The 22,514-nt window shown below is 42.8% G+C and overlaps 13 protein-coding genes across 13 annotated transcripts; 6 read left to right on the forward strand and 7 right to left on the reverse strand. All coding sequences in view use genetic code 12, as the record gives it.

The window, feature by feature from the left end:
• Positions 1–418: 418 nt before the first annotated feature.
• Positions 419–1,963, forward strand: ALD5 (aldehyde dehydrogenase (NAD(P)(+)); the record flags this gene model as incomplete). The annotated part of the gene is made up of 1 exon (XM_001485229.1): positions 419–1,963. One exon carries the CDS (start codon positions 419–421, stop codon positions 1,961–1,963), a length of 1,545 nt encoding a protein of 514 aa, XP_001485279.1.
• Positions 1,964–2,925: 962 nt separating this feature from the next.
• SEC6 (SNARE-binding exocyst subunit) lies at positions 2,926–5,448 on the reverse strand (the record flags this gene model as incomplete). Its single annotated transcript, XM_001485230.1, has 1 exon — positions 2,926–5,448. The coding sequence occupies one exon, from the start codon at positions 5,446–5,448 to the stop codon at positions 2,926–2,928; it is 2,523 nt and encodes an 840-aa protein (XP_001485280.2).
• Positions 5,449–5,564: 116 nt separating this feature from the next.
• On the reverse strand, positions 5,565–7,637 carry PGUG_03010 (uncharacterized protein; the record flags this gene model as incomplete). Its single annotated transcript, XM_001485231.1, has 1 exon — positions 5,565–7,637. One exon carries the CDS (start codon positions 7,635–7,637, stop codon positions 5,565–5,567), a length of 2,073 nt encoding a protein of 690 aa, XP_001485281.2.
• A 670-nt stretch (positions 7,638–8,307) lies between these two features.
• PGUG_03011 (uncharacterized protein) lies at positions 8,308–10,446 on the reverse strand (the record flags this gene model as incomplete). Its single annotated transcript, XM_001485232.1, has 1 exon — positions 8,308–10,446. The coding sequence occupies one exon, from the start codon at positions 10,444–10,446 to the stop codon at positions 8,308–8,310; it is 2,139 nt and encodes a 712-aa protein (XP_001485282.2).
• Positions 10,447–10,524: 78 nt separating this feature from the next.
• On the forward strand, positions 10,525–11,034 carry PGUG_03012 (uncharacterized protein; the record flags this gene model as incomplete). The annotated part of the gene is made up of 1 exon (XM_001485233.1): positions 10,525–11,034. The coding sequence occupies one exon, from the start codon at positions 10,525–10,527 to the stop codon at positions 11,032–11,034; it is 510 nt and encodes a 169-aa protein (XP_001485283.1).
• Positions 11,035–11,045: 11 nt separating this feature from the next.
• Positions 11,046–12,107, reverse strand: PGUG_03013 (putative glycosylphosphatidylinositol-alpha 1,2 mannosyltransferase; the record flags this gene model as incomplete). The annotated part of the gene is made up of 1 exon (XM_001485234.1): positions 11,046–12,107. One exon carries the CDS (start codon positions 12,105–12,107, stop codon positions 11,046–11,048), a length of 1,062 nt encoding a protein of 353 aa, XP_001485284.2.
• A 639-nt stretch (positions 12,108–12,746) lies between these two features.
• RIM13 (Rim13p) lies at positions 12,747–14,690 on the forward strand (the record flags this gene model as incomplete). The annotated part of the gene is made up of 1 exon (XM_001485235.1): positions 12,747–14,690. The coding sequence occupies one exon, from the start codon at positions 12,747–12,749 to the stop codon at positions 14,688–14,690; it is 1,944 nt and encodes a 647-aa protein (XP_001485285.2).
• Positions 14,691–15,144: 454 nt separating this feature from the next.
• PGUG_03015 (dolichyl-diphosphooligosaccharide--protein glycotransferase) lies at positions 15,145–16,158 on the forward strand (the record flags this gene model as incomplete). Its single annotated transcript, XM_001485236.1, has 1 exon — positions 15,145–16,158. The coding sequence occupies one exon, from the start codon at positions 15,145–15,147 to the stop codon at positions 16,156–16,158; it is 1,014 nt and encodes a 337-aa protein (XP_001485286.2).
• Positions 16,159–17,839: 1,681 nt separating this feature from the next.
• Positions 17,840–18,415, forward strand: PGUG_03016 (putative lipase; the record flags this gene model as incomplete). The annotated part of the gene is made up of 1 exon (XM_001485237.1): positions 17,840–18,415. The coding sequence occupies one exon, from the start codon at positions 17,840–17,842 to the stop codon at positions 18,413–18,415; it is 576 nt and encodes a 191-aa protein (XP_001485287.2).
• Positions 18,416–18,983: 568 nt separating this feature from the next.
• On the reverse strand, positions 18,984–19,430 carry PGUG_03017 (DNA-directed RNA polymerase III subunit; the record flags this gene model as incomplete). The annotated part of the gene is made up of 1 exon (XM_001485238.1): positions 18,984–19,430. One exon carries the CDS (start codon positions 19,428–19,430, stop codon positions 18,984–18,986), a length of 447 nt encoding a protein of 148 aa, XP_001485288.1.
• A 96-nt stretch (positions 19,431–19,526) lies between these two features.
• TEN1 (Ten1p) lies at positions 19,527–19,931 on the forward strand (the record flags this gene model as incomplete). The annotated part of the gene is made up of 1 exon (XM_001485239.1): positions 19,527–19,931. The coding sequence occupies one exon, from the start codon at positions 19,527–19,529 to the stop codon at positions 19,929–19,931; it is 405 nt and encodes a 134-aa protein (XP_001485289.1).
• Positions 19,932–21,449, reverse strand: PGUG_03019 (fungal specific transcription factor domain-containing protein; the record flags this gene model as incomplete). The annotated part of the gene is made up of 1 exon (XM_001485240.1): positions 19,932–21,449. One exon carries the CDS (start codon positions 21,447–21,449, stop codon positions 19,932–19,934), a length of 1,518 nt encoding a protein of 505 aa, XP_001485290.2.
• A 334-nt stretch (positions 21,450–21,783) lies between these two features.
• PGUG_03020 (uncharacterized protein) lies at positions 21,784–22,473 on the reverse strand (the record flags this gene model as incomplete). Its single annotated transcript, XM_001485241.1, has 1 exon — positions 21,784–22,473. One exon carries the CDS (start codon positions 22,471–22,473, stop codon positions 21,784–21,786), a length of 690 nt encoding a protein of 229 aa, XP_001485291.2.
• Positions 22,474–22,514: the final 41 nt, after the last annotated feature.

Consider the following 22,514-nt stretch of genomic DNA (forward strand, 5'->3'; position numbering starts at 1 on the left):
AAATGTGGGGCTCGGGGCATTAATGTCCCGTTCGGACCCCGGGCTTAAGAGTGACAGCGAAGGACCGGGTGTTTTATGCAGGAGCCAAGAATACGAAGAGCAGGTTGGATTCGGATTAAAAGGGCAAGAACGTCAGTGTTGAATGGTTTTCGTGCTGGTTATTCTATTCGTTGGTGTTTGATAGTCTTTGCAGATTTTGGTGGACCTTTTATTTCGGTGTTCATCATATCTAGGCATCGCCTGCTTCTCTGCAGGATCGACTCCGTCCGGCGATTAGAAGAGGGGAAGCAGCGTAAAAAACCCCACACTCGTTTAGGGGTTTGGGCCTGGCTTTGTAACCATCAGAGTATAAAAGGTAGCACCGAAGAGGACTTAGGAACCAAAAGGTATATAAAAAAGAATATCAATTCTGTTGACCATGTTCAAGTCCACAGCTAAACAAGCTTTCAAAAGCGCTCCGACACTTGCAAGAATGTATTCTGACCTTCCATTATCTGTCAAGGTGACTTTTCCAACTGGAAAGAGTTACGACCAACCTACTGGGTTGTTCATTAACAACGAGTTTGTTCTTCCCAAGAGAAAGAAGACTTTCGAGGTGATCTCTCCATCTACCGAGGAGGAGATTTGCCATGTCTATGAAGCTCGTGAGGAAGATATCGATGCTGCCGTCGAGGCTGCTGAAGCTGCTTTCAACACCGAATGGTCCACTGGTCCTCCACTTGAGAGAACCAAGTACATGACCAGATTGGCTGACTTGATTGAGGAGCACGCTGACACTCTTGCTCACATTGATACCTTTGACAATGGTAAGTCATTGGCCAACTCTCGTGGTGACGTTGCCCTTGCTGCCAACTACATCAGATCTTGTGCTGGTTGGGCTGACAAGATTCAAGGTACTGCTCCTGACACTGGATCTGGACACTTGAATATTGTTAAGAGAGAGCCAATTGGTGTCTGTGGACAAATTATTCCATGGAACTTCCCATTGCTCATGCTTTCTTGGAAGCTTGGTCCTGCTCTTGCTACTGGAAATACCATTGTGTTGAAAACTGCCGAGACTACCCCATTGTCTGGTTTGTACGTTGCTAAATTGATTAAAGAAGCTGGCTTCCCTAAGGGTGTTGTCAACATTGTATCTGGTTTTGGAAAGATTGCTGGTGATGCCATTGCTACCCACAAGAAGATCAAGAAGGTTGCCTTCACTGGTTCCACTGCTACTGGTAGACACATCATGAGAGCTGCTGCTAACTCCAACTTGAAGAAGGTCACTTTGGAATTGGGTGGTAAATCACCAAATATTGTGTTCAACGATGCTGATATTGATGTTACTGTTCAAAACTTGGTTACCGGTATCTTCTACAACACCGGTGAGGTTTGCTGTGCTGGTTCCAGAGTGTACGTCCAAGATGGTATCTATGATGAACTCTTGGCTGCTTTCAAGAAGGCTGCTGAAGATGTCAAGATTGGTGACCCATTTGCTGAGGACACCTTCATGGGTGCTCAAAACTCGTCGACTCAATTGGACAAGATTTTGAAATACATTGAAATTGGAAAGAGTGAGGGTGCCAAGGTTGTTGCTGGAGGTGCCAGACACGGAGACAAGGGATTCTTTGTTAAGCCAACCATTTTCGGTGATGTTAAGGAAGACATGCAAATTGTCAAAGATGAAATCTTTGGTCCTGTTGTCACCATCTCCAAGTTTTCCACTGTTGATGAAGTTGTCAAGTTGGCTAACGACTCTGAGTATGGATTGGCTGCTGGTATTCACAGTACCAACATGAACACCATCATGTCTGTTGCTAACAGAATCAAGGCTGGTACCGTCTGGGTCAACACCTACAATGATTTCGACCACATGGTACCATTTGGTGGTTACGGCCAATCAGGTATTGGTAGAGAATTGGGTGAGGCTGCTTTGGACAACTACACTCAAGTCAAGAGTATCAGAGTTGGTCTCCACTAGTTCATAGTGTTTTGTAAGTAAAAATGTACTGAAATACAGTTATGAATCAACAATAAACTCCAGTAGCCAATGAAATGCAATCAAACTCGCTTCAAGTTGACTCAAGTTGGAACCATACAGTGTTGCAGCCAAAACCTTATTGTTACCGCAGAACGAGCGGCTCGCGAAAAATTGGTCGACACGTGCGAGGTGACTGTCTTTCTTTCGCACACTTATGGGTAAGTGCTTACGTGATATGAGTTTCTCGCACTCAAAAATTTTCAACTGTCGCCTGAAAAGATTTTCAATCAAGGAAACAACGTATACTGAATATCAGAATGGTATGTACTTGCAAATACCTTCACTTGATGGGGGCTTGTATCAGATCGTGATATGGATGTGTCTGTAGTATTATAAGTGGTTTTGAACCGCAGAAAACTGGCAGCTTAGTCGATCGATAATATTTTCACCCATCATCAAATCTCAAACAAATACTAACTTCAGAGTGACGCTGTGACTATCAGAACCCGTAAGGTTATCACCAACCCATTGTTATCCAGAAGACAATTCGTCATTGACGTCTTGCACCCAGACAGACCAAACGTTTCCAAGGACGAGTTGCGTGAAAGATTGGCCGAGACCTACAAGGCCGACAAGGATGCCGTTTCTGTTTTCGGTTTCAGAACCCAATTCGGTGGTGGCAAGTCCACTGGTTTCGGTTTGATCTACCAATCCGCTGCTGACGCCAAGAAATTTGAGCCAGCTTACAGATTGGTCAGATACGGATTGGCCGAGAAGGTTGACAAGGCTTCCAGACAACAAAGAAAGCAAAAGAAGAACAGAGAGAAGAAGATCTTTGGTACTGCCAAGCGTGCCGCTAAGAGAGCTGCTAGAAGAAACGCTGATTAATTTACTCAGAGTTATCTGTTTCATAGATGTCACGATGCATCAGTAATAAAAATCGTACATGGAATTGATGTAGTTTATTTCCTGTAAAAATTGAACTCACGGAGGGTGCCAGGTATTATGACAGGCTTCTCAACTTCTGTTTGATATCTGATTTTGATTTGTTCAAGCTGGCTAACCAACGTTGTTACCTGTGCCTTATCCATATCTTTACGACAAAGACATATTCCTCTGACGTATTCCACAGAACAGTCATAAAATGATCCCAAGATTTCATTTTCCCACATTTGTGGTATAAAGTTCATAGGATCTTCACATGTTGCCAATTCACCTAACATCTCAATCGCTCGAAGACTGTTCAACAAGTACGCAGCATCCTTCCGGGTGAAAAGGTGCTCCAATCCTCCATAAAGAATAGTAGCATCTCTGGAAACTGCCTCGCTAAATGATTTGAATTTTTTGACTTGGTCTGGTTCAATCTTTCGACCCTCTCCGTAAAGAATATTTTCATAGCCAATTCTGATATACGATGCAATGAAAGAGTCCAAGAAGATATTGAATGTTACCGAGTATATCTCATACGAAGCATATCCTCTCAACTCTTCCATGTATTCGCAAATGGTTTCCACGATTTTTTCAGCTACATTCAACTCGTCAGAATTCTGTCTCTTACTATCGTCGTACCACGTTTTGGTAAAGAGGACAGAAAACGCTGGATACAAATCATTGACGATGATATCCACCATGCATCTAATAGCCAGTCCGTTTAATTTGGCGGTAGGAGCAACAACACTCTCGAACGCAATATCTATACGTTCTTGATAAGTGGAATGCACTTTGTTGCGATACTTGGGCAAGAATTTCTCATGCAAACGCTCAGTGGTGATTTCGTAGGTGTTTCCAAGTGCTGCAAGGTATTCGATTAAACCTGGTTTCGAAAGCCGAGCTAGTTCTTCTTGTGTCATATTCTCAATATCCTGATCGATAGTTGGAATATCCTTCTTGAAAAGACGTTTCATCTTACTCTCTTTGATCAAAAACCGCTCGTTGTTGTAAACAGACATGTAACGGTCGTATTCATCTTCGACAAGCAATAGATAGTTATCAACACGTTTCTGATACTGTTCTGCCCAGTGCTCAATTACTCCAACAAGAATCTTACCGTAGCCAGACTCAGCAGCTACATCTGCTTGTTCTTTAAGCATTGTTAATGGAATTTTAAAGTCGGGAAGAACAAATACTTCTGAGTCAACTTCAAAAACCATGAGTTCATCCTGACTGTTTTCGTCTTCATAAACTTGATGATAGGTGTAAATGTCTGGAGGTGACTCTCTCTGTGAGAATACTTGGGTTTCTTGTTTGATAAGATTGTCATTCCATTCATTCATTTTTATCACGATTACCTTAAGATAATCTTCGAGAACAACGTTGCGTAGATCTTCTCCAATGATGGACCTTTTCGTTTTTTTCGTCTTTGCAGTACTCTCATCCTGCTCCGAAGATGTAAAGTTTAAGCTTTCAATAAACTCGCTGTAATGTTTATCATAGGACAATATCTTGAGCAAGTCTTCTGCTGGAGGGTCTGTGTTGATGTATTCCATGCTGAAATCATGCAATTTGTTGTAGTAAACATTATGAACAAAAGTGTCGATTGCCCAATTTGGAGGGAAGACCGGAGCCAATGTATTTACGACAAATACCAATTCATCTTCGAGCCAGTTTAAGTTGTCGAAGACAAGTATTTTGTCGTGAGCAAAGTGCTCAACACATTTATCGAAGATTTCATCAAGACTTTCTTGCAATTTATCATAAAAAAATTTTCGATAATTTCTCTTACTTCCCCTAAAGTTTCCATAGTTGATTATTCGCATATCGCGAGCCTTCAAAAGGTCAAGCTTATTCAACAAAGAGAATTTCAAGTCTTCATTAGCCTCAAACTCAATGATCTTGATGATCTTGAAGGCGAGAGTGTAGTTACCTTCTTTGGCTGCTTCGGTGATTGAATATATGATTTCTGCCAAAAGGAGATCGAAATTTTTGACCACTTCCTGAAGTGGAAGTACAAGCTTGAAGATGATAGACTGCAAGTCATCCGATAATGTACTTGATTGTTGCTGGAGATAATCCTGGAAGTTACGTGCTTGAGTGATGTTATAATGAATGCGGAATATGTTATCCAAGGAATAACCAGGATCATCTTGCACAATAGATAGTTCATCCTGAATCATGGTAGCCAACCTTTGAATGAAACCTTTAAAGTTGGATATGTCGTGGTAAAGATTACCGGTTTGAATGAGGAATTGATTCACGATTGAGATCTGTCTTATGGTGTCGTAATCTTCCACGTTGGTAATTGACTCGTCGTATAGTTGGTTAATCTTCCCGAGATTCCCCTTGATTGAATTGAGTTTATGAACCGATTTTTTCAAATTAGTCAAGTTGTCACTTATTGAGTCGATTTGATTTTGTGAGGCAGCATTGAGTTTCAAATCCACCGACGTTCTTTCTTTGATAAATTGTTGTTTTAACGCCCCTATTTTCACGAGGTCGTCCTCAACCTTGATCAAGTTGGCTATTTTTGATAGAGCTGCGTCGCTCATTCTTGGTGGTAGTACGTGAATTCGATCTGTTGATAATTGAAGCGAAATATTATATACCGGTGTTGGGTGCGAAATCGCTACATAGCCGTACACGCTAGTTTATTCACTACACATCGCTACGTTCGCTTAGGACCAAACCTCCTATTATACGGCATTGGCGATCCGTATTGGTTCATCACGTTTCCATTTGGACTGACATTTCCAAACCCTGTTGGCGAGGGAACGTACCCTGGAGGAAAATATTGACCCATATCTGCCTGAGGGAACATAGGTACCGGAGCTTGACCTGGCGACATTTGGAGGTGCTGCTGGTGTTGAAGCATCATGGCCGCGTGCATTTGCTGTTGTTGCTGCATCGCAGCCATTGCGGCTGCTTGTTGGTGCTGGGGAGACATTGGAAACTTGCCATTGGGAGGCGGCATTCCAGCGTAATTGGCTGGTACCATTGGAGCTCCCATCAACGGACTGGGTGAAAATGGCATTGGAGTTGGTGACATCATCGTCTTGCGATTGGCATTCGTAGGGAATAAACTTGTGTGCGGTAAATCGTCCGTGAAAGTCCACGTTGGAGGGGTGATAAACGTCTTCTCAATCGTTGGTGTCTTTGTATTTTGGGTCTTTTGGGCGGTAATAAACAAATTGAACGAGATTTTAAATTGTTCAACCTTCTTTTTCTGAGTGTCCTTGGTAGGCACTTTATCAGATCCTCCAAAGAACTCGGCTGGCGAAATTTGATAATGACGTTTCGAGTTGCCAGATCCCGAGCTAGAGCCACTCGTATATGTGCGCTGATTGTTGAGGCGAGGAGAAGGATTGACAGGAGAACGGAAGCCTGCTTTTGAAGGAACTGGCAGCAGCATTTGGCTTGACTTAGAGGGAGTAAAGGCCGCAGCTTTGGGATTCAACTTGAATGCCGGTTTGGTTGGATCCATACGTTTCAGAAGCAAAGTAGGCTGGGGTGATTGCAGTCCGCTGGTATCTTTTACCTCCTTTGGTTTGTCCTGTTTCTTTAGTATCTCGCTTTGCTTGGACTTATCCTTGGCAAGTATGGGAAGCAAATCCGTTGGCATTCTGTGGGGTATCTTAAAGTTGGCACTGAATTCGCGAAGTGAATTGATCTCACTTTGAGCATTCAATCTGAAAGATTCGTTGTACTCCTTCAGAACCTGAGCATTAGAGTCGCCTTTGCTTTCTCCTGCAGCTGAACTCGATACAATAGCTGGGTCATTATGGTAATGAGCAGCTCTGTGACGAGGTGTTACGTACTTGCCATCGGATTTAAGGATTGGCGGTTCGTCCGTTATCGTTGCATTTTTGAGTGCTGCCATCAATTCGTCTCCACGCCTGTCCACACCGGAGTACTTGTCTTCTTCATCGACACCGCTATCATCAACTTGTATTCCTCTTTCCTCTAGAATATGACGATCAGTTGAAGATTGACTTTCGATTTCCCTGGCGATAATTGTAGCTTCCTTGAGTCGCTTCTTGTAGTCAGCACCACTTGTGTTGATCTTGGTAGTGTACAAGCTTTCATCGTACGTGGATCCCACACCGAATTTCTCTTCGTTTACCTTGAATTGATCCCAGTGACCCTTACCACTATCTTCCAACAGAACCATTTTCAGGTCGTCATCCGGAACCCATCTTTGAAGCTCACGCTCCCTTACAGGTGCTTTGGTGGTGGTGGCCGATATGTCAGTGTCTGTCTTGAAAGTGGACGTCAGTTCGGTTGACGGTTTGACTTCTTGCTTAGTCTCGGCAGCAGGAGGAGTAGCCACTGAGTCAGATTTGAGAGGGGACGACTGTTTTGGAACTGGTTCTTCAGTTCCAGATAAGGAGGTGGTGACCTCGAAATCAATCAAGTTCTTTCCCTCCACAACCAATCTGTCGGGTAATTTTGCGTCGATATTAGTTTTCTCAGTGATCAACGCTCCTGACAATAAAGTAGGCTTATTGATCACAATAGAAGCAGGTGCGTTCTGAGCCAAGTCGACCGCGAGTAACGATCCCAGGTAGCGAGCACCAGTGGCTACTGTGATTACACAGGGTTTGCCAATCGATTTGGCGGCCAAGAAGAGTAACTTATCATCCTCCAGAGACATAGTTCTGGTCAGCGAAGGTGGGGTTCCTTGGCGTGAGTTCGACCGACGATGGCCATTGGGCTTTCCCTTGTTGCCTTGAGCTTTCATATGAATAATTTTGCTGTTTTGAGTGCACAAAGGGGTGTTTCACAAAGTGGTGATTTTGGTGTGAAATCACTTATTTTTTTTAATTTTAGTCAGCCTTAAACTAAAAGTGAATCAATCAACTACAGCTCTCTCCGCTGATGGTTTTGTGTATCAATTGATACTACTAATGATCGATCCTGGCTATGCGCTGTTCCAATAATCGCACGTAGAAATGCAGCTTTTTTCCCCAAATACGGTTCAGAGAATGTATATAGGAGCAGATATGCAGTTAAGTATTTGGGTTCACTGCTAAAACTCGAGGGTCACCTAGATGGATGAGCCAAACAACAAGTGGCTTTTTGAACCGTTGATTGTTTTCCGTTAATTGTACGCCCGCGCATTTTTGTGCGGACGAGAGTCACGTGAGGGTAATGAAAGTTTCGATTACATAGGCTACTTCCGCGGGGTATCTAAGGCAACCTAGTGCTGTAGTTGATGAAGATTATTAATCTGTAATTGAGAAATATGCCCATTATAAACTTCTACTTTCCTTTTGCATTGAAATATCCGGTCACTAGCTTCGCCCGAATTTTACGCCATGTTGTGCAGAATAATTTTCTGTGTCTCTTTTACATGCATATTTGTATTATTGTAAAAAATCTCCAAATGACCCAATTTTGAGAGATTGTATTTACACATTAAAATCTTGTAGACTGGCTTCTTCAAATGCGTCGAGGGCATACTTGAGCTCTTTCCATGGTTTAGATGTAGGTTCCCATTTCTTGAATGCAATGATTAATTGTGTTACCAAAACGAGACTGGCATTATTGGGTAACTGTAGAATCTCATTCAAAAGAGTTCGAATATTCCATGGAATTTGGTACGGGTTGGGAACCTTGGGTAGTTGCGGTGCCAGATATTGCAAATGCTTATGCTGAAATAGATCGGTGGTTTCAAGTGCATGCTGAAGAGCTTGTACGTATACTGCTTGGTCTTCGAAGACATGGCCATGTCCTCCGGTAGACAATGAGCCATTGCACCTATCACTCAAATCTTGTATGACATTGTAATCAGATCGACCCATATTCTTGGCAATGACTGCTGCTTGAAATAAAAGGATTATGAATGGTGGAATATTGTCACTCAATCTGGAATGAATGATTCGATAAATATTGGGGTGGGTGTATCCCGTTGCTAGTGACGAAAATAATGGTACAAATTGGTCAGTAAAGGATCCACAGAGTGTGACTTTCACGTTTTTCTCGAGTAGACTTGCAAGTGCATTTTTGAGTAGTTGAGTGTGGTCGCTGTTAGGTTTTTGTAAATCAAGTAGCTCCCTAATAACCTCGTTCTCGACCTGCGAGTACGCGCGCACCACAAGCTTGGTATCAAGACCAGCTACTGGTCCGTGAAATGGACCAGCCATACTTAAAAAGCCAATTCTTTTGTTGCGCCATTCCACCCTGTCAAGAAGATGAGCAAGCACCTGAATACCGACGGTGACTCCTTGTGAGTGTGCTACAACGAACAAGAAATCAGCATCACTAATGAGCTGGTACCAGTTTTCGAGAAGTTTGAGCAGGTGTTCCACTCTATCTGCCACTTTACCTCCACCATCCAATGCAATGGTCTCAATATCACACTGTTCGTTTAGTAGCCACTCATGTATAGCCTTTGAAGCCTGCTTGACGAATTTGATAGAATTGCCGGTAGATTGGCCAATAGTGGTTTTGACCATTTTTGTGGGGAGAAAGTTGTGGACACCTATTACTACTGCCTTTTTGGTCTTTTTCTTTCGTCTGATGATCTTTGCTTCTGTTCGTCTGTAAAGGTGACACTCACTTGAGTTGGCGTGATAAAGTAAATGCTGACCAAGTAAACGAACTTGAGTTTTAACAGTGATGATGCGATAGTTTTCCTCAATGGATGGAAATATTATATGGGGATATACGAGCTTGTCGTCGTGAAACATGTGTCCGTTGTCCGACCTTATAGAGGAGCTTGAGCTTCGGAGAGTCACGCTTTGTGGCTGCAAGAGCATTTCTTGAACTTCGTTTTGAGTTCTGGGACGTTTGCGAGACTTGTAACGAACAGGTTGTGTTTCTGATCTTGTTTCGCTCACAGAGAGGAGCAACTCGTCGGCTGCTCCGTACTTGAATGCATAATGTGTGGTGTCCTTGGACGTTTCTATGGCTGTTCTTGCTGTTTTTATCAAGTCAGCACCATTTACCGAATAGTTATCCGAATCGTCGTTTTCAGGTTCTGCTGCTTTGAACCATGGAAACCAAGTTGTAGATGCTGCTGGAAGGGGTTCTGGCTTATTTTGAGTGGTTTCTGGTTCTGGTTCGTCTCGTTTATAAAGCAGATCAATTACACTGCCATACAGAAACCATCGAGCCCACGACTCCAGATGACGATCTTCTGCAACGTTTACGTCCTTGATTGAATCTCTCTGTGAACTTGTCCACCACCATCGAGAGATAGCAGTGGTATCATTGGTATTCGAAGTATTATTCTGTCTCTCAGTTTGAGCATGATGGCTAGTTCCATTGTATGCTGAAAAACTGTTCGAAATATGCAAATTGGCAGCATTAGAAACTCCATTCTGTGTGGGCTCACTAAGAGAGCCATTACCTGTTGGTCTCACATCGAATGTATCTTTTTTATTCAAGTTGCCATCATTACTGTTATCAAGGTGATTATCTCGAACACCATTTTGTGTATTAACAGCATCAGATTCTGCTATTATTGGCAATGGTTGACCTTCCTCTGGAGTATAAGTACGTCGAACAAAGGTCAGCCAATATGAAGCCGGCTTCTCCGTCGCCATTAGTCACTCACAGCTCGTTATCACTGCTTGTTATCGCTGTGGTCGCACAGAAAATTTATCGCGAGCACGATAACCAGCATGACGGAAGACTGGGGTGGGGATATTTTAGCACGACTAAAGCTACGAGATGACTTGGAAAGCAGGGATTCGAAGTACTTTGAAGCATTTGATCTCCTTAGGCGCAAAAAAGTTATCAAAGGTACCTCTGGAGACCCCGATGTAGCAGCTGAAAATGAACGTTTAATAGAGAAATTAAACAATCTTGCAATTGAAGTAGAGAAGAAGGATTCTCAAATCAGCAAGCTCAAAAGACAGCTCAGTGTTGCAGAGAAAACAATAAAAAGTCATCAGAATAAACTCGAGAACTTGGCCTTGGAGGTACAAGAGAAGAACAAGAATATTGAAATTGTCAATGACGAGGTTTTGATGAACCAGATTCAAACCGCAGTTTTGCAGAAGAAACTTGGCGAACTCACTAAGGAGAACGAGACGTTGGTGAAGAGGTGGATGGATAGAGTGAGCAGCGAGGCGCAACAGATGAATGATGCTAATCAGTTTCTCGAAAGTATGCGCAAAACCAGTGGATGACAATTGTATTTTTATACTAGCTGCGGGCTGGTGTAGACAATGATGTCGCCCCACCGCCGAGGATCCCAGTGGAAATCACTATTAAAAAATCGCTTTTGCTCGACATATCCCAACAGAGTAAGCAACTCGTGGAGAGGTTCAAAAGCCACTACATGTGACAAGCCAGGCTGCAATTGTTTGATATATGTGGCTGGGTCGTTGTAAAAAATGTCTCCTTCATCTTTGTAGTTGGCGACAATAGTTGAACCAGACCCTTCAAGTCCAATTGGAGGTTCACAAGTAACAAACCAAGAATCTTCGAGCCGCTTTTGATGCAAATGGGATTGCCATGGAGTAGAGTGACATGGGGCTAGTACAGCAAATCTGCTTACCGAGGGATCAGAGGAAAGAAGTTGCACCACTTCTAGTACTCCTCGTTCATGTCTTTGAGTGAAAAATAATGCGATTGCGACCAGAAGACTCAAGTATATGGAAAATAGTATTGGTTTCCATTTCCACTTCCAAAGCTTGAGCACCACCGGTGCTCCCATGACCATGAAGATTGGCTGAAGAGGGTATAGAAACCGAAACTCCTTGTGGGAGATGAGCGAAAATGCTGCAATGTTGAGCGCAACCAAACTGTTTAGTGTTGAGTACCAATTCGCAGCAAAAGAGATCACAACGAGGGGGAACTGGGTTGTTAAGAGAACTGGTAAACTCTGCCCAACATGAAAATGCCACGGAGCCAGCCCGTAGAATATGGAAAAGTTCCGAAACACATTGAACTCGAGAAAATTATATGTGGGAAAAGTCCAGTGTCCGTAAAATGCATAATCCAAGAGGGTACTGACACCCACTACGACGCCAAGCTCAAGTAAAATCGTAACCGAGAGCTTAAACAATTGATATGACCATGGTCGTTCCCATAAGAAGCGTGTCCCCAAAAAGAACCAGATTATACCGTTCGTAGGACGAACAAGACAACTGGCAAACGCAAAAGCACACGAGATGTAGAAGTTGCCATATCTGAAATTGCGTCTGTGCCATGGCCCAATGTGATAGAGCTGCCACTGTGAGGAGCATTTCGAAGCCATTGGAAAATGAGCGAGTTATAAAGAACCAATTGAATGGATTTGTTAATGAAAGGAGTACGGCCGTCAAAGCCAACGTTTTAGATCCGAAATTTTTTGCAAACTTGTACAAGTAAACTTCTGACACAGTGGCAAGTAGTGCTCCCGTAATTCTAGGACCGTATGCTACCACTACCTCTTCCAGAACTGGAAGAAAAAGTCCTATTTTGTAGGTGAGAATATAGATCCACACATGTAATGACGACCTTAGACCATATTTCCATTCCCAAGTTTCATAGCCGTATCCGAATACGTAGCGGTGTGCCGGTTCAAGCGATTGGTAGTATTCATCTGGTTGGAAGAATGTCTTTATTGAAAATGCATTAATTAATCGAAACGCAAATAGTGCCCCAATGGCTAAGTTGCTTGTGGCCAATTGTACCCAAACATTTTGATGATTAGATTCAGCTTTTTTTTGATGACTGGAATGGTCTGCGGCTGTTTTGTGGTCTTTGCCTCTTCGCCGCATTTAGTGGAAAAGGTTGCACAGACTAACTCTCGCTAAGTTTCGCGAGCCGATACCGTGTTTGCAGGCATTTTAGCGCGCACTCCCCCGCTGGGGTAGCTCCACAAAACCTCGCAACCATATATCTCTTCCTTTTTATGTCGTTTAAAAACCGACTATCCTCAGCTATAGACTTGCTAGAGAAGTGTATATGGAACACATCGATTTCCAACGAAAAAGATGCCAAGAATTCAGGAACAGAATGCATCAAGGTGTTAAACTCAACAAGGATCGAGTCGTTAACTTCAGAACAAAAATGGCAATTGGCAGCTGTGTCAAATTTTATCCTCGAGAAATTCCAAAACAAGCAATTCAAACTTACTGCCACCGAAAAAATGTTGTGGATATGCTCCAAACTTGTGTATTCACCTACGAAAATGGAGTATTATTTTCCAATCATAACGTTTAATGACAAGTTGACGTCTAGCCAATTCTCTCCAATAATACAGGAAGACAACCTTCGTTTACCAGCCAACACACAGGCGACTTTCAATAACCTAGTTTTTGAAGACTGGTCTACCAATGGCATCCATGACCTATGCCAGGATCTCGTGGATAATTGCTCGTTTGTTTCGGCTATGTTGTCATTGGCGAAGGTTGACGCATCTTATTTCCTCACCTTGGTACACCCCAATTACAACAACGAATTTTATACCACCAGCCTCTACTTTAATGGCACCATTCGAAGAGTAAATGTCAAAAACTCATTCCCTCAAGTTTCAGATCGAGCTAGAAATTTGACGGTGAAATCAATTTCCAACGCAAACCTTCACTGGCCAGCAATAATAGAAAAAGCATACCTCAGAGTTCTCGGAGGTGACTATGATACAAGCGGCTCAAACTTGGCACTCGATGTGTTCATGCTCAACAAGAATTGGATACCTGAAGTGTTACCTATAAAATACGACACCACACAACTAACAAAGCTTGCTCCGCTATTCCAGTTAAAAAAGGTATTGCTTGGTTTGGGAACTGGAAAGATGAGTGAAGCGCTTTCTAAAAAGTTGGGCCTCATTTCACAGCACGACTACGTTATCGAAGACATTAAGGATAAAATATCCTTACGCAATACATGGGCATCAGAGACGAGTCTGCGAGAATTTCTCATTACTATGGAAGACTTGACATTTTTTTCCTACTTGTACATAAACTGGGATATTTCAAGAATGTTCAGGTACATGTCAAACACCATTCGAGTATTCCGAACGCCTCAGATAAAGCAGATTCATCACTTACCTCAGTATTCTCTTTGCAACCCCAACAGCGTCTCAGAAGAAATGTGGATTCTATTGGAGTGCCATATTCCAAGTCCAGAATTTAATGTGACCAGTGAGATCTACGAGACGGATGTTGGAGAGCAGGTAATGATGCCAAATCAGTACAACTGTGCTTTCAAAAACACATCTAATAGCCGGGTCACTTTACTCAAGTTTAACATGTTACCAAAAGCCAACTATACAATGGTGCTACATTTCAGTCAAACTGTTAATGTTTCAATGCACTTGTACAATAATATCAGTTCTCAGTTTAATTTCAAGAAGGCACAACCAAAATGTCCATTAAGGTTTCTGGAATCGTCTCTGTGGAGCACCCATCAAATTGAGGATGGAGTAGAGGGTGCCAGAGGTGGAGGAAATTGGTCAATGCCAACCTACATTTATAATCCACAATTTGACCTTGTGGTAGAAACAGACACCCAAGTGGACCTAGCATTATATTCCGAACACGGCATCTATGTCAACATTGATGTCTTCCATTCAGATAGTTTCGACACAGGCTCATCAATAAGACTATTTGACCCATCAAAACTTATTTTTCAGGACAAGTATAGTCATGAGTGTCAAGTCCAAACTCTACTTTTGCTGCTGGGCACGTACAAAGTAGTGATCTCAAATTACCAAAACACCGCTGGAAACTATTTCTTCCATGTCTTTGCAAATTCAAATATCTCAGTGAAGCAAATCATTCCTCTGTTAGGTATATTTCTTCGCAGACTGGTTCTACAGTGGAACCAGTCGAACAGAATCAAAGTTTATTTTTGATATAGAGGCTTACAACAGCAAAATGACCATTCACCTAAATGCCACCGATAACAACAGCAGCAGCGCATACAGGCCTTCTATAAGAGGTTCCATTTTTGATAATAAGACATTGCAGGGAATACTCTTAAATGAAGAATGGTGCGACTTACCTTATGGAAATTTCATCGATATTACCCTCAAATCTCCAGGACGCTACGTACTCCTAGTGGAGCGATTTGAGCAAGGTAGTGGTAGTTGCACGATCCAAATGGGATGCAACAACCAGTTTACCGTAGTCGGATGGTAAGTCCCCATAGTAAAATTCGCAGCCACGAGAGACTGTATATAGTACATACCAGGTATGCGGAGCCTCAACACTTGAATATACGTGTTACATATTACCTACAATTCGACCAAAATTAGTTCCTGTCGCTGAATTGGGATCAAATCGACAGCTTCGTATCACCCAATAAACATGAGGACAACATTATACTATATTTCAGCATTTCTCACGTACCTACTGGTTGTGTTTGCTTCAATTGCCGACAGCGACTTGATAAAGTTGGTTCAATCTCAGGGCTCAAACAAAGTCATTGAGCTTAACGATGGAAACTATAAAGAGGTGCTTACCGGGCCTCGCGACTATCATGCTGTGGTAATGTTTTCATCGGATTCTTCGCAGTTTAACTGTGTGTTATGTCGTGAATTCAAGCCAGATTATGAGATCACAGCCAACTCGTGGTATAGAGAACACCCCAAGGGATTATTGAAAGAGCAAGAAGCAAAGTTGGAAACGCCAAGGAAAAATATTTACTTCTTTTACACTGATTTCATGAACTCCAAAGAATTGTTTCTGCAATTCAAGTTGAACAATATTCCCAAGGTGTTTTACTTCCCACCAACTGAAAAATCCGGAAATGCGTATTTAAACGAGTTCGACGAGTACCAATTCTACCAGGGCGTACACCGTGAGTTGCTTATGAGTTATTTGTTCCAAACGACGGGTTTGAAAATCAACCTCTATGTTCCTCCAAACTACTCAAGAATCGCCATAAACGCCGCCATTGTACTTGCCATCTTGTTTGTCGCCAAACGCTTCCAAAGCACAGTGGGTAAATTCTTATCCTCCAGAGCATTATGGGGAGCAGCCTCGCTAGTCTTGGTGCTTCTCTTGACCACGGGGTACATGTTCAACCAGATTCGCGGAGTGCCATACTTGCAAGGGGAAGGCAAAGCCATGAAGGATTTCTTCTTGCCCAGCCAGCAGTCACAGCTTGGAATCGAGACTCAGATAGTTTCGTTCATCTACGGAATGTTGAGTTTGTTTACCATCTTTTTGATCAAGAGGGCACCTGAGATCAAGAACCACAAGGCTAACTTTGTCGCCACGTTGATTGCGTGTGTTTTCATCTATAACTTCTATGGGTTGCTCCTCTATGTTTTTGGATTGAAAGGCATGGGCTATCCATATCGCTTTTTCAAGGCATAGACATAAAAATACATAGCCATGCTCATTCAATTTTCAGTAGTCGGTTGCTCACTGTATCCATCCTAGCCAGTACCTGTTCTAGGCGCTTGCGCAAATTGACAATGGACGCAAGCTTCTGCTGTAGCTCAGTGGCAGTTATACCATTATTCAGTGCCGTTTGAAACGCCTTTATTCGCTGTTCAATAACTTTCAATCGAGTCAAAAGAATGAATTGCGACTGGTGAAGCAGCTCGAAATTATCATGGAGTGAATCGAGCAGATTACTCAAGATTGTGTGTGTAGCAAGCTCAATGGCGTGGTAGTCGTTTAAATCCTCCAGTGTAGTTTCATTGTCTTGTGTCTTGGACATCACCAACTGGTCCCCCGCAAATGTCGCGTAGTCGTTCCCTCACATGCGAACTAAAATTGTATGCGCAGGTCACCTTAAAGTTGAGACAAAGAGAAGTACAGGTATACGAGCGATGGCAGAAGATGATCTAGAAGACAAGATTCTCTATCGAGAACTCAAATCGTTGAAGCTAGGCGATACCAATAGGTTCAAAGTACACTATACTCCCCAATGTTTATCCAGTTCCATCGATGAAGATGAGGTCAAAATACCTTCAAGTTTATGGGTCAAAATACGCAATATAGAGCCATTGGCACTTCGAGCAGCCTATATAGCTGGACCCTATGTGCTTTATGTGGATTGCAGACCCGATGCCTACGATATACACAAAAATTGCTTTGTGACAGCTGACCAGCCTGTGTTTGAACCTCAGTTGCTTCCGGGTCAATCTTTTCTATGCCCAGCTTAATTGCCATACGGGTTCAAGATGAGTATTGCTGGACCATAGATGTGATGTCCCAGATCATTTTTAGTCACTCAATGTCGGTAGACTACGAAATAACCGTGGGTACTTCACGAAGTATTCTCCATGATGCCTGGATTCCAGATAAGAAAGTTGCAAATAGCGACAAACAGGGAACGTTCGTTCCTACAACCTATCTCAAATGTGACTTTTCAAGACACCTTGGACTTGTGGAACTTGCCGGTTCCTGACCCAAACAAGGGAAATACACCTTGTGATTCTCACCCATGGATTGCATTCCAACATTAGTGGTGATATGATTTATCTAAAAGAACAAATCGACAGAGCATCCGAGGGCCAGAATGTGGTTGTGAAGGGATATTTCGGCAATATAGGTAAAAACTGAACGAGGCATCAAGTACCTTGGAAGTAGGGTGGCAGAGTATATCATTGATCTTGTTGCTAACAATGAGACATTGAAAGGAAAAGTCAAGAAAATATCTTTTATTGGACATTCCTTGGGTGGATTGGTTCAGACGTTTGCTATTGCGTATTTGCAAAGCAACTTTCCCTGGTTTTTCTCGCACATTGAACCGATTAACTTTATCACATTAGCCAGTCCTCTTCTTGGCGTGGTTCATGAAAATCCACTCTACGTCAAGCTAGCATTACTGGCAGGAATCGTTGGTCAAACTGGCCGAGATCTTGGTCTCAAGTTTGTTGAACAAGACGACAAGCCCCTTCTTTTACTACTCCCTACTGGTCCCACACATCAGGTACTTCGAAAGTTCCACAGACGTACGGTGTACGCAAATCTGATCAACGATGCAATTGTGCCTCTTCGAACATCTGCTCTCTTGTATCTTGACTACAAGGGCCTCTCACAAGTCATGAGTTCCAGTAACTTGGACGACAAGAAAGAGCAAAACGACCGCACCATCCCCAGCAATGTTTCAGAGTCTGGAACCGGTAATGAAGACTGGGCATTACTGCTGTCAGTTCAGGCTGTTATGTCATACTTCATGCCACAGAAACAGGCAAGTTCGTCAGCAGTCACAAACTCTGGTCTTAACAGATTCCAGACCTCAGCACTGGAAACTGAGGATCCATTGAAAGATAACGATATTATTCGCGACCTTCCCAAATCTTCTGTGTTCCAAATCGTTAGTTCGTTGATCCTCCCACCATCACCATCCATAAAGTATATCACAGATCCGTCGAGTCGAGAAAACGTGGTGATTCACGATAAAGTGTATTCCGAAGAAGACTTGCCCCCTTTAAAGGAACACAGCAGCACCTCAAAACTGGAGAGTCTGAGCATCGGTCAAAAATTAAACATACACAAAAGATTACTCGAGACTATAGACTACAAGATCGAGCATTTGGAAGAGGCTATAGCTCGCGAGTACCACAAGAAAATGACATGGCGCAAGGTTTTGTTGCGTCTTAATATTGACGCCCAATAATAATATCATAGTCCGAAGACGATTTTCCAATGCACATGGCTGGCCCGTTATTGATCATCTCGTCGAAAACCACTTCTCTGAGGCTTGTTCTGCCAAAGAAGCATCCAAGAAGTCTCATATCGAGTCACCCAATAACGAGGAGGAAGAAGGCTTGCTGAAGATTTTATCCAGAGATCGTATCGCAGAGCAGAATAAGGAAATAGATGAGGGCATTGAAACAACCGACCATGCTTGGGTAAACTCCAAGGAAGACAAGTTCTACTTTAAGGTGGGGCCCAGTGGTTTCCTCAACAACCTTAGTGATGTGGTTCTGAATTTGAAAGATCAATGGACAAATTATGGGGTCAAAACTGTGACTGAGGAAACCGAGCAGGAACCGGCATTGCAAAACGAACCTGTCGAGCACAAACAAATAGAATCTGCAGAAGGTGACTTGGGGTTGAAGACTTCAGTAATGGGTGGATTTATGTGAGGTAAAGGTCTGGTTGCATATAATTGCTACTTTAATGTATATAATGCCAACATCTCATATAAGCCAGTTCTTCTCATGTTAGTCAGTTTTTATTCGTTACTCTTCAGCTTCTTCCATTTCCTCATCTTCCTCCACGGGAAACAACTCGGCAATCTTGTCTAGTATCCCTTGTGATTGCTCGTCACTTAGTCTTTGATCACATTCCTCCACTAATGCGTACAAATGAACCATTGTGCGAGGCAATGAGTTGACAATTTGAAGCTTCTCCACCTTGACAAGGTCGAACTGATTTAAATACTGGAGAAGAGCGGTAAAGTCAGCAGATGACGTTATTGTTGCTTTCTTATCGGCATCGGCGTAAGATAGTATATCCTTTGTTATAACTTCGAGGTCCAAACCAGCTGCCGTACCTCTTCTTCGATGACCTTTTTTGTCATTTTTGTCGTTCTCAAAAACCCAGTTATTCTTCTCTTTGATCTCCTTTAAATGCTGCAACACCTCATAGTTGGAAAGAAACTTATCTCGTTCGTTAATTATTTGCATTGTTGTATTTCTGTGCTCATCTCCCACCGCGAATATTTCTTGCGCGGTTGTGCGATTTAAATATTAGACTACTTGACAGTACTATATGTCTTGTTTATGACCAATCTCGTACTAGATGCCTCATGTCTTTCTGTTCTATTTCCTAAAGCATCTGAAGAGAATTTAGTCAAAGTTAGAATATTCGGCCAAATTGTAGATTATGACGGGCAACATGGAGTGGTAACAATTCGTAAGGTTCCAGGAATGCCATCTCCTCACGTTGTAAGCTTAGAGGATGAAGATTCCGCTCCAAATGAAGAATGCACAAGTATAGATATCAAGTCCGTAGTGGACACGCTCAAAAGTGGAGATTTGGATCCGGGATGTCTTGTCACTATAATTGGATTTTACAACGGCGAAGACATAAATGTTGTTGAATGTTGTTCTGTAAATGGTACATACATAAGTCCGAGGGTCATGGACACGATGCAAAGCATATCGCAGGTTCAAAAACTTCCCTAGTCACTCTTCGACTATCAAACCCTCATTGATTCCAAATCCACCTACAGTTTGGCTGGTGAAAAATTCGTCCCAAATGGAGTCGGCAGTGACCTTATTCATCATCTCAAACGTACGCTTAGCGTCTCGGGATTGAACTTCCAGCTGGGCAGAATTTCGTCCCGTTTGTGGACTCTGATACCCATTGGCGGGCGATGAGTATGTAGAACCATGAGAGTGGTTTGACACTGGAGTGCCGTCAAAAGGTTTATATCCCAGTAAACTCTCTCTTCCAGAAATAGAGGAAACATCTGATGTTGTTTCCAACTGGGTGAGGAATTGCTTGATATCTAAGGCGTTGGGATCCCCTCCGACATCTAGCCCTTCCAAGCTGTTTTCTGAAACCCATTCAAATGGAGTTATTTGGTCGAGCGGTTCTGATTTGGGGTTTTGAATGGCATACGTCTGCTGCTGGTCCGGTTCCTGAGGAACAGAAGAGTTTATATTTTCGTGTTCGATCAAGGCAGCGATGAGATGTTGAAGATTGGAATTCACATAGCCGGCAGGTTGACTCTTGGCTATTTGTTGGGCACTAGGTATAGCAATTCGGTTCATATTAGCATAGACAGTTTCGTTGTATCGAATTTTTAGCACCACTGCACTCAATAGTTTCAATGTTTCAATACATGACCACGCTGTAACACATCGGTCAATCAAAGAGTGTAGGATCGTTATACACTCTTGGGTGATTTTTTTGACCTCAAAAACACTATTGGCGTTTTTTGTATCGTTACTGTTGTAAACAGCATAAAGATAGGAAGTGCCCGCCATGAACATGTTGTGGACTGCTGCCCACGTATAGTTGATACACTTGTTGGCATAAAGCAGCGAATAGCAATTGATCAACTCCTTAGAAGCGTCTGAGAGTATTTCATAGTCATCTGCTGTAAGCAGAAATCTCTTGGACGAAAGACCATGAATTCGAATCAATGTATGGAAATAATTCAAGTCGAAAAAGTTGGTATTGAAATCACAATTCATTTTCCGCTGGGTTTTCGGAAGGCTGTTGCGCCATTCCTGAAGTTGCCTATTCATCTCTGCCCGCCAGGAATCAAGCGAGGAGAATTTGAGCGGTAACTCAGCCTTTTTCTGCCCTAGTATTCTTTGCACTTGTGATTGAATCTGTCGTATTTTGAAAAAGGCGATTGAAACAGATTTATATGAGGGTGTTGATTCGGATTGAGTGCCGAGATTCAGGAAATCAGCCCGAGAATTTGCATCGTCGACAATAAGCGCATCATCAAGCTCGCTCGGAAATGGAGTTTCGATACTATCGTCTGAGATACCCACTGGACGATTGAGATATAAGCACACTTGTCTATCAATGGAATAAGTGCACCAAAATAATCTTCTTCGCTTGTCTCTAGTAAAGGAATTGTAACTACTCAAAGACCGAGGAGATTCACAGTGCAATTCCAAGTCGACACAAAGCCTGAGAGCCGTGCCGAGGACATACCAGATCCCTGGCTTTGCTGGTCGCATAGTTGCAAATAGTGCCAATAGCAATATTCCTTGTAATGTTTCAGGCTGATCTGACGAACAGTAAACCTGATCAACATACCTCGATGCTGCCACTTTTGAAAGAATCTGAAATTGTACTAGGATATTGAAGATGATGAACCGAGGACGATATGGCGAATACAATGTTAAGAAAAAACAATGCTCTTGTGGTGATAGGCGTGCGGGGTGCCACCAAAAAGACGCTCCAATTGGTGGCTGGATCGTAAGCGAGCATCAATGAAGTTTCTTGAACTGCTATTTTATATTTGTAAAACCCACGTATCTTCCCTCTCTTATAGTGTTGGCCAGAGTAGATTCATAGCTGAGTAATTTGATGCAAGTGAAAATTCGTGGACTCAAAGTCTCCCGTAAATAGGAACAAAGTATTTGACGATGAACTCTTCACGATGTAGGATTGGAAGCTGTGCATTGGAATTGTGCAAAAAAAGATCTTTAAGAACTCTTCGGCAGTCTTTTTAGGAGGTAAAAGCGCGGGAGCAACATGCTCGTGCCTCAAGGACAGAGAAGGATCCATTTGTGTCGGCTGTGGAGGAGTTTGAGATGATGCCTTGGACTGTTCAGATTTGAGTTTTAGTGCAGTAGACATGAGTTTTGCAAATGGGATTGGTTCCGATATAGAAGGTTCACTTTGTGCTGAATGTGGGGATATTCGGTCGCCCGACATATCGACCGGAGGACTAAATTCTTGTTTCATAGGGACCATCTCAGCCGGGGCCCTCAGTAATTGCGATTCCAAAAACCGGATTTTCTCCTCCAAATGTACGATGTATGATCGGGGAACTTCTCTCCCGGTAGCGGGATCCACCCCGACACATTCAGCATTCCCCTTTTCACAGCGACTACACCGAGGATATCGTTGGTCGCATTTGACTTTCTTACTTCTACAACGGAGACAAGCAGCAGCCGGACGCACAGCGGAAGCCGGTAGTGGGCTCTCGGAAGCAGCCATGGTGAGTCGCTGCTTTTTGGGCGTTGAATCAGACATAATAAATAATTAAATGGTGGCCGATAACGATGTTGATAACG

Source organism: Meyerozyma guilliermondii, genomic scaffold (assembly GCF_000149425.1).
Source record: "Meyerozyma guilliermondii ATCC 6260 scaffold_3 genomic scaffold, whole genome shotgun sequence".
In the NCBI taxonomy this organism is placed as follows: domain Eukaryota; kingdom Fungi; phylum Ascomycota; class Pichiomycetes; order Serinales; family Debaryomycetaceae; genus Meyerozyma; species Meyerozyma guilliermondii.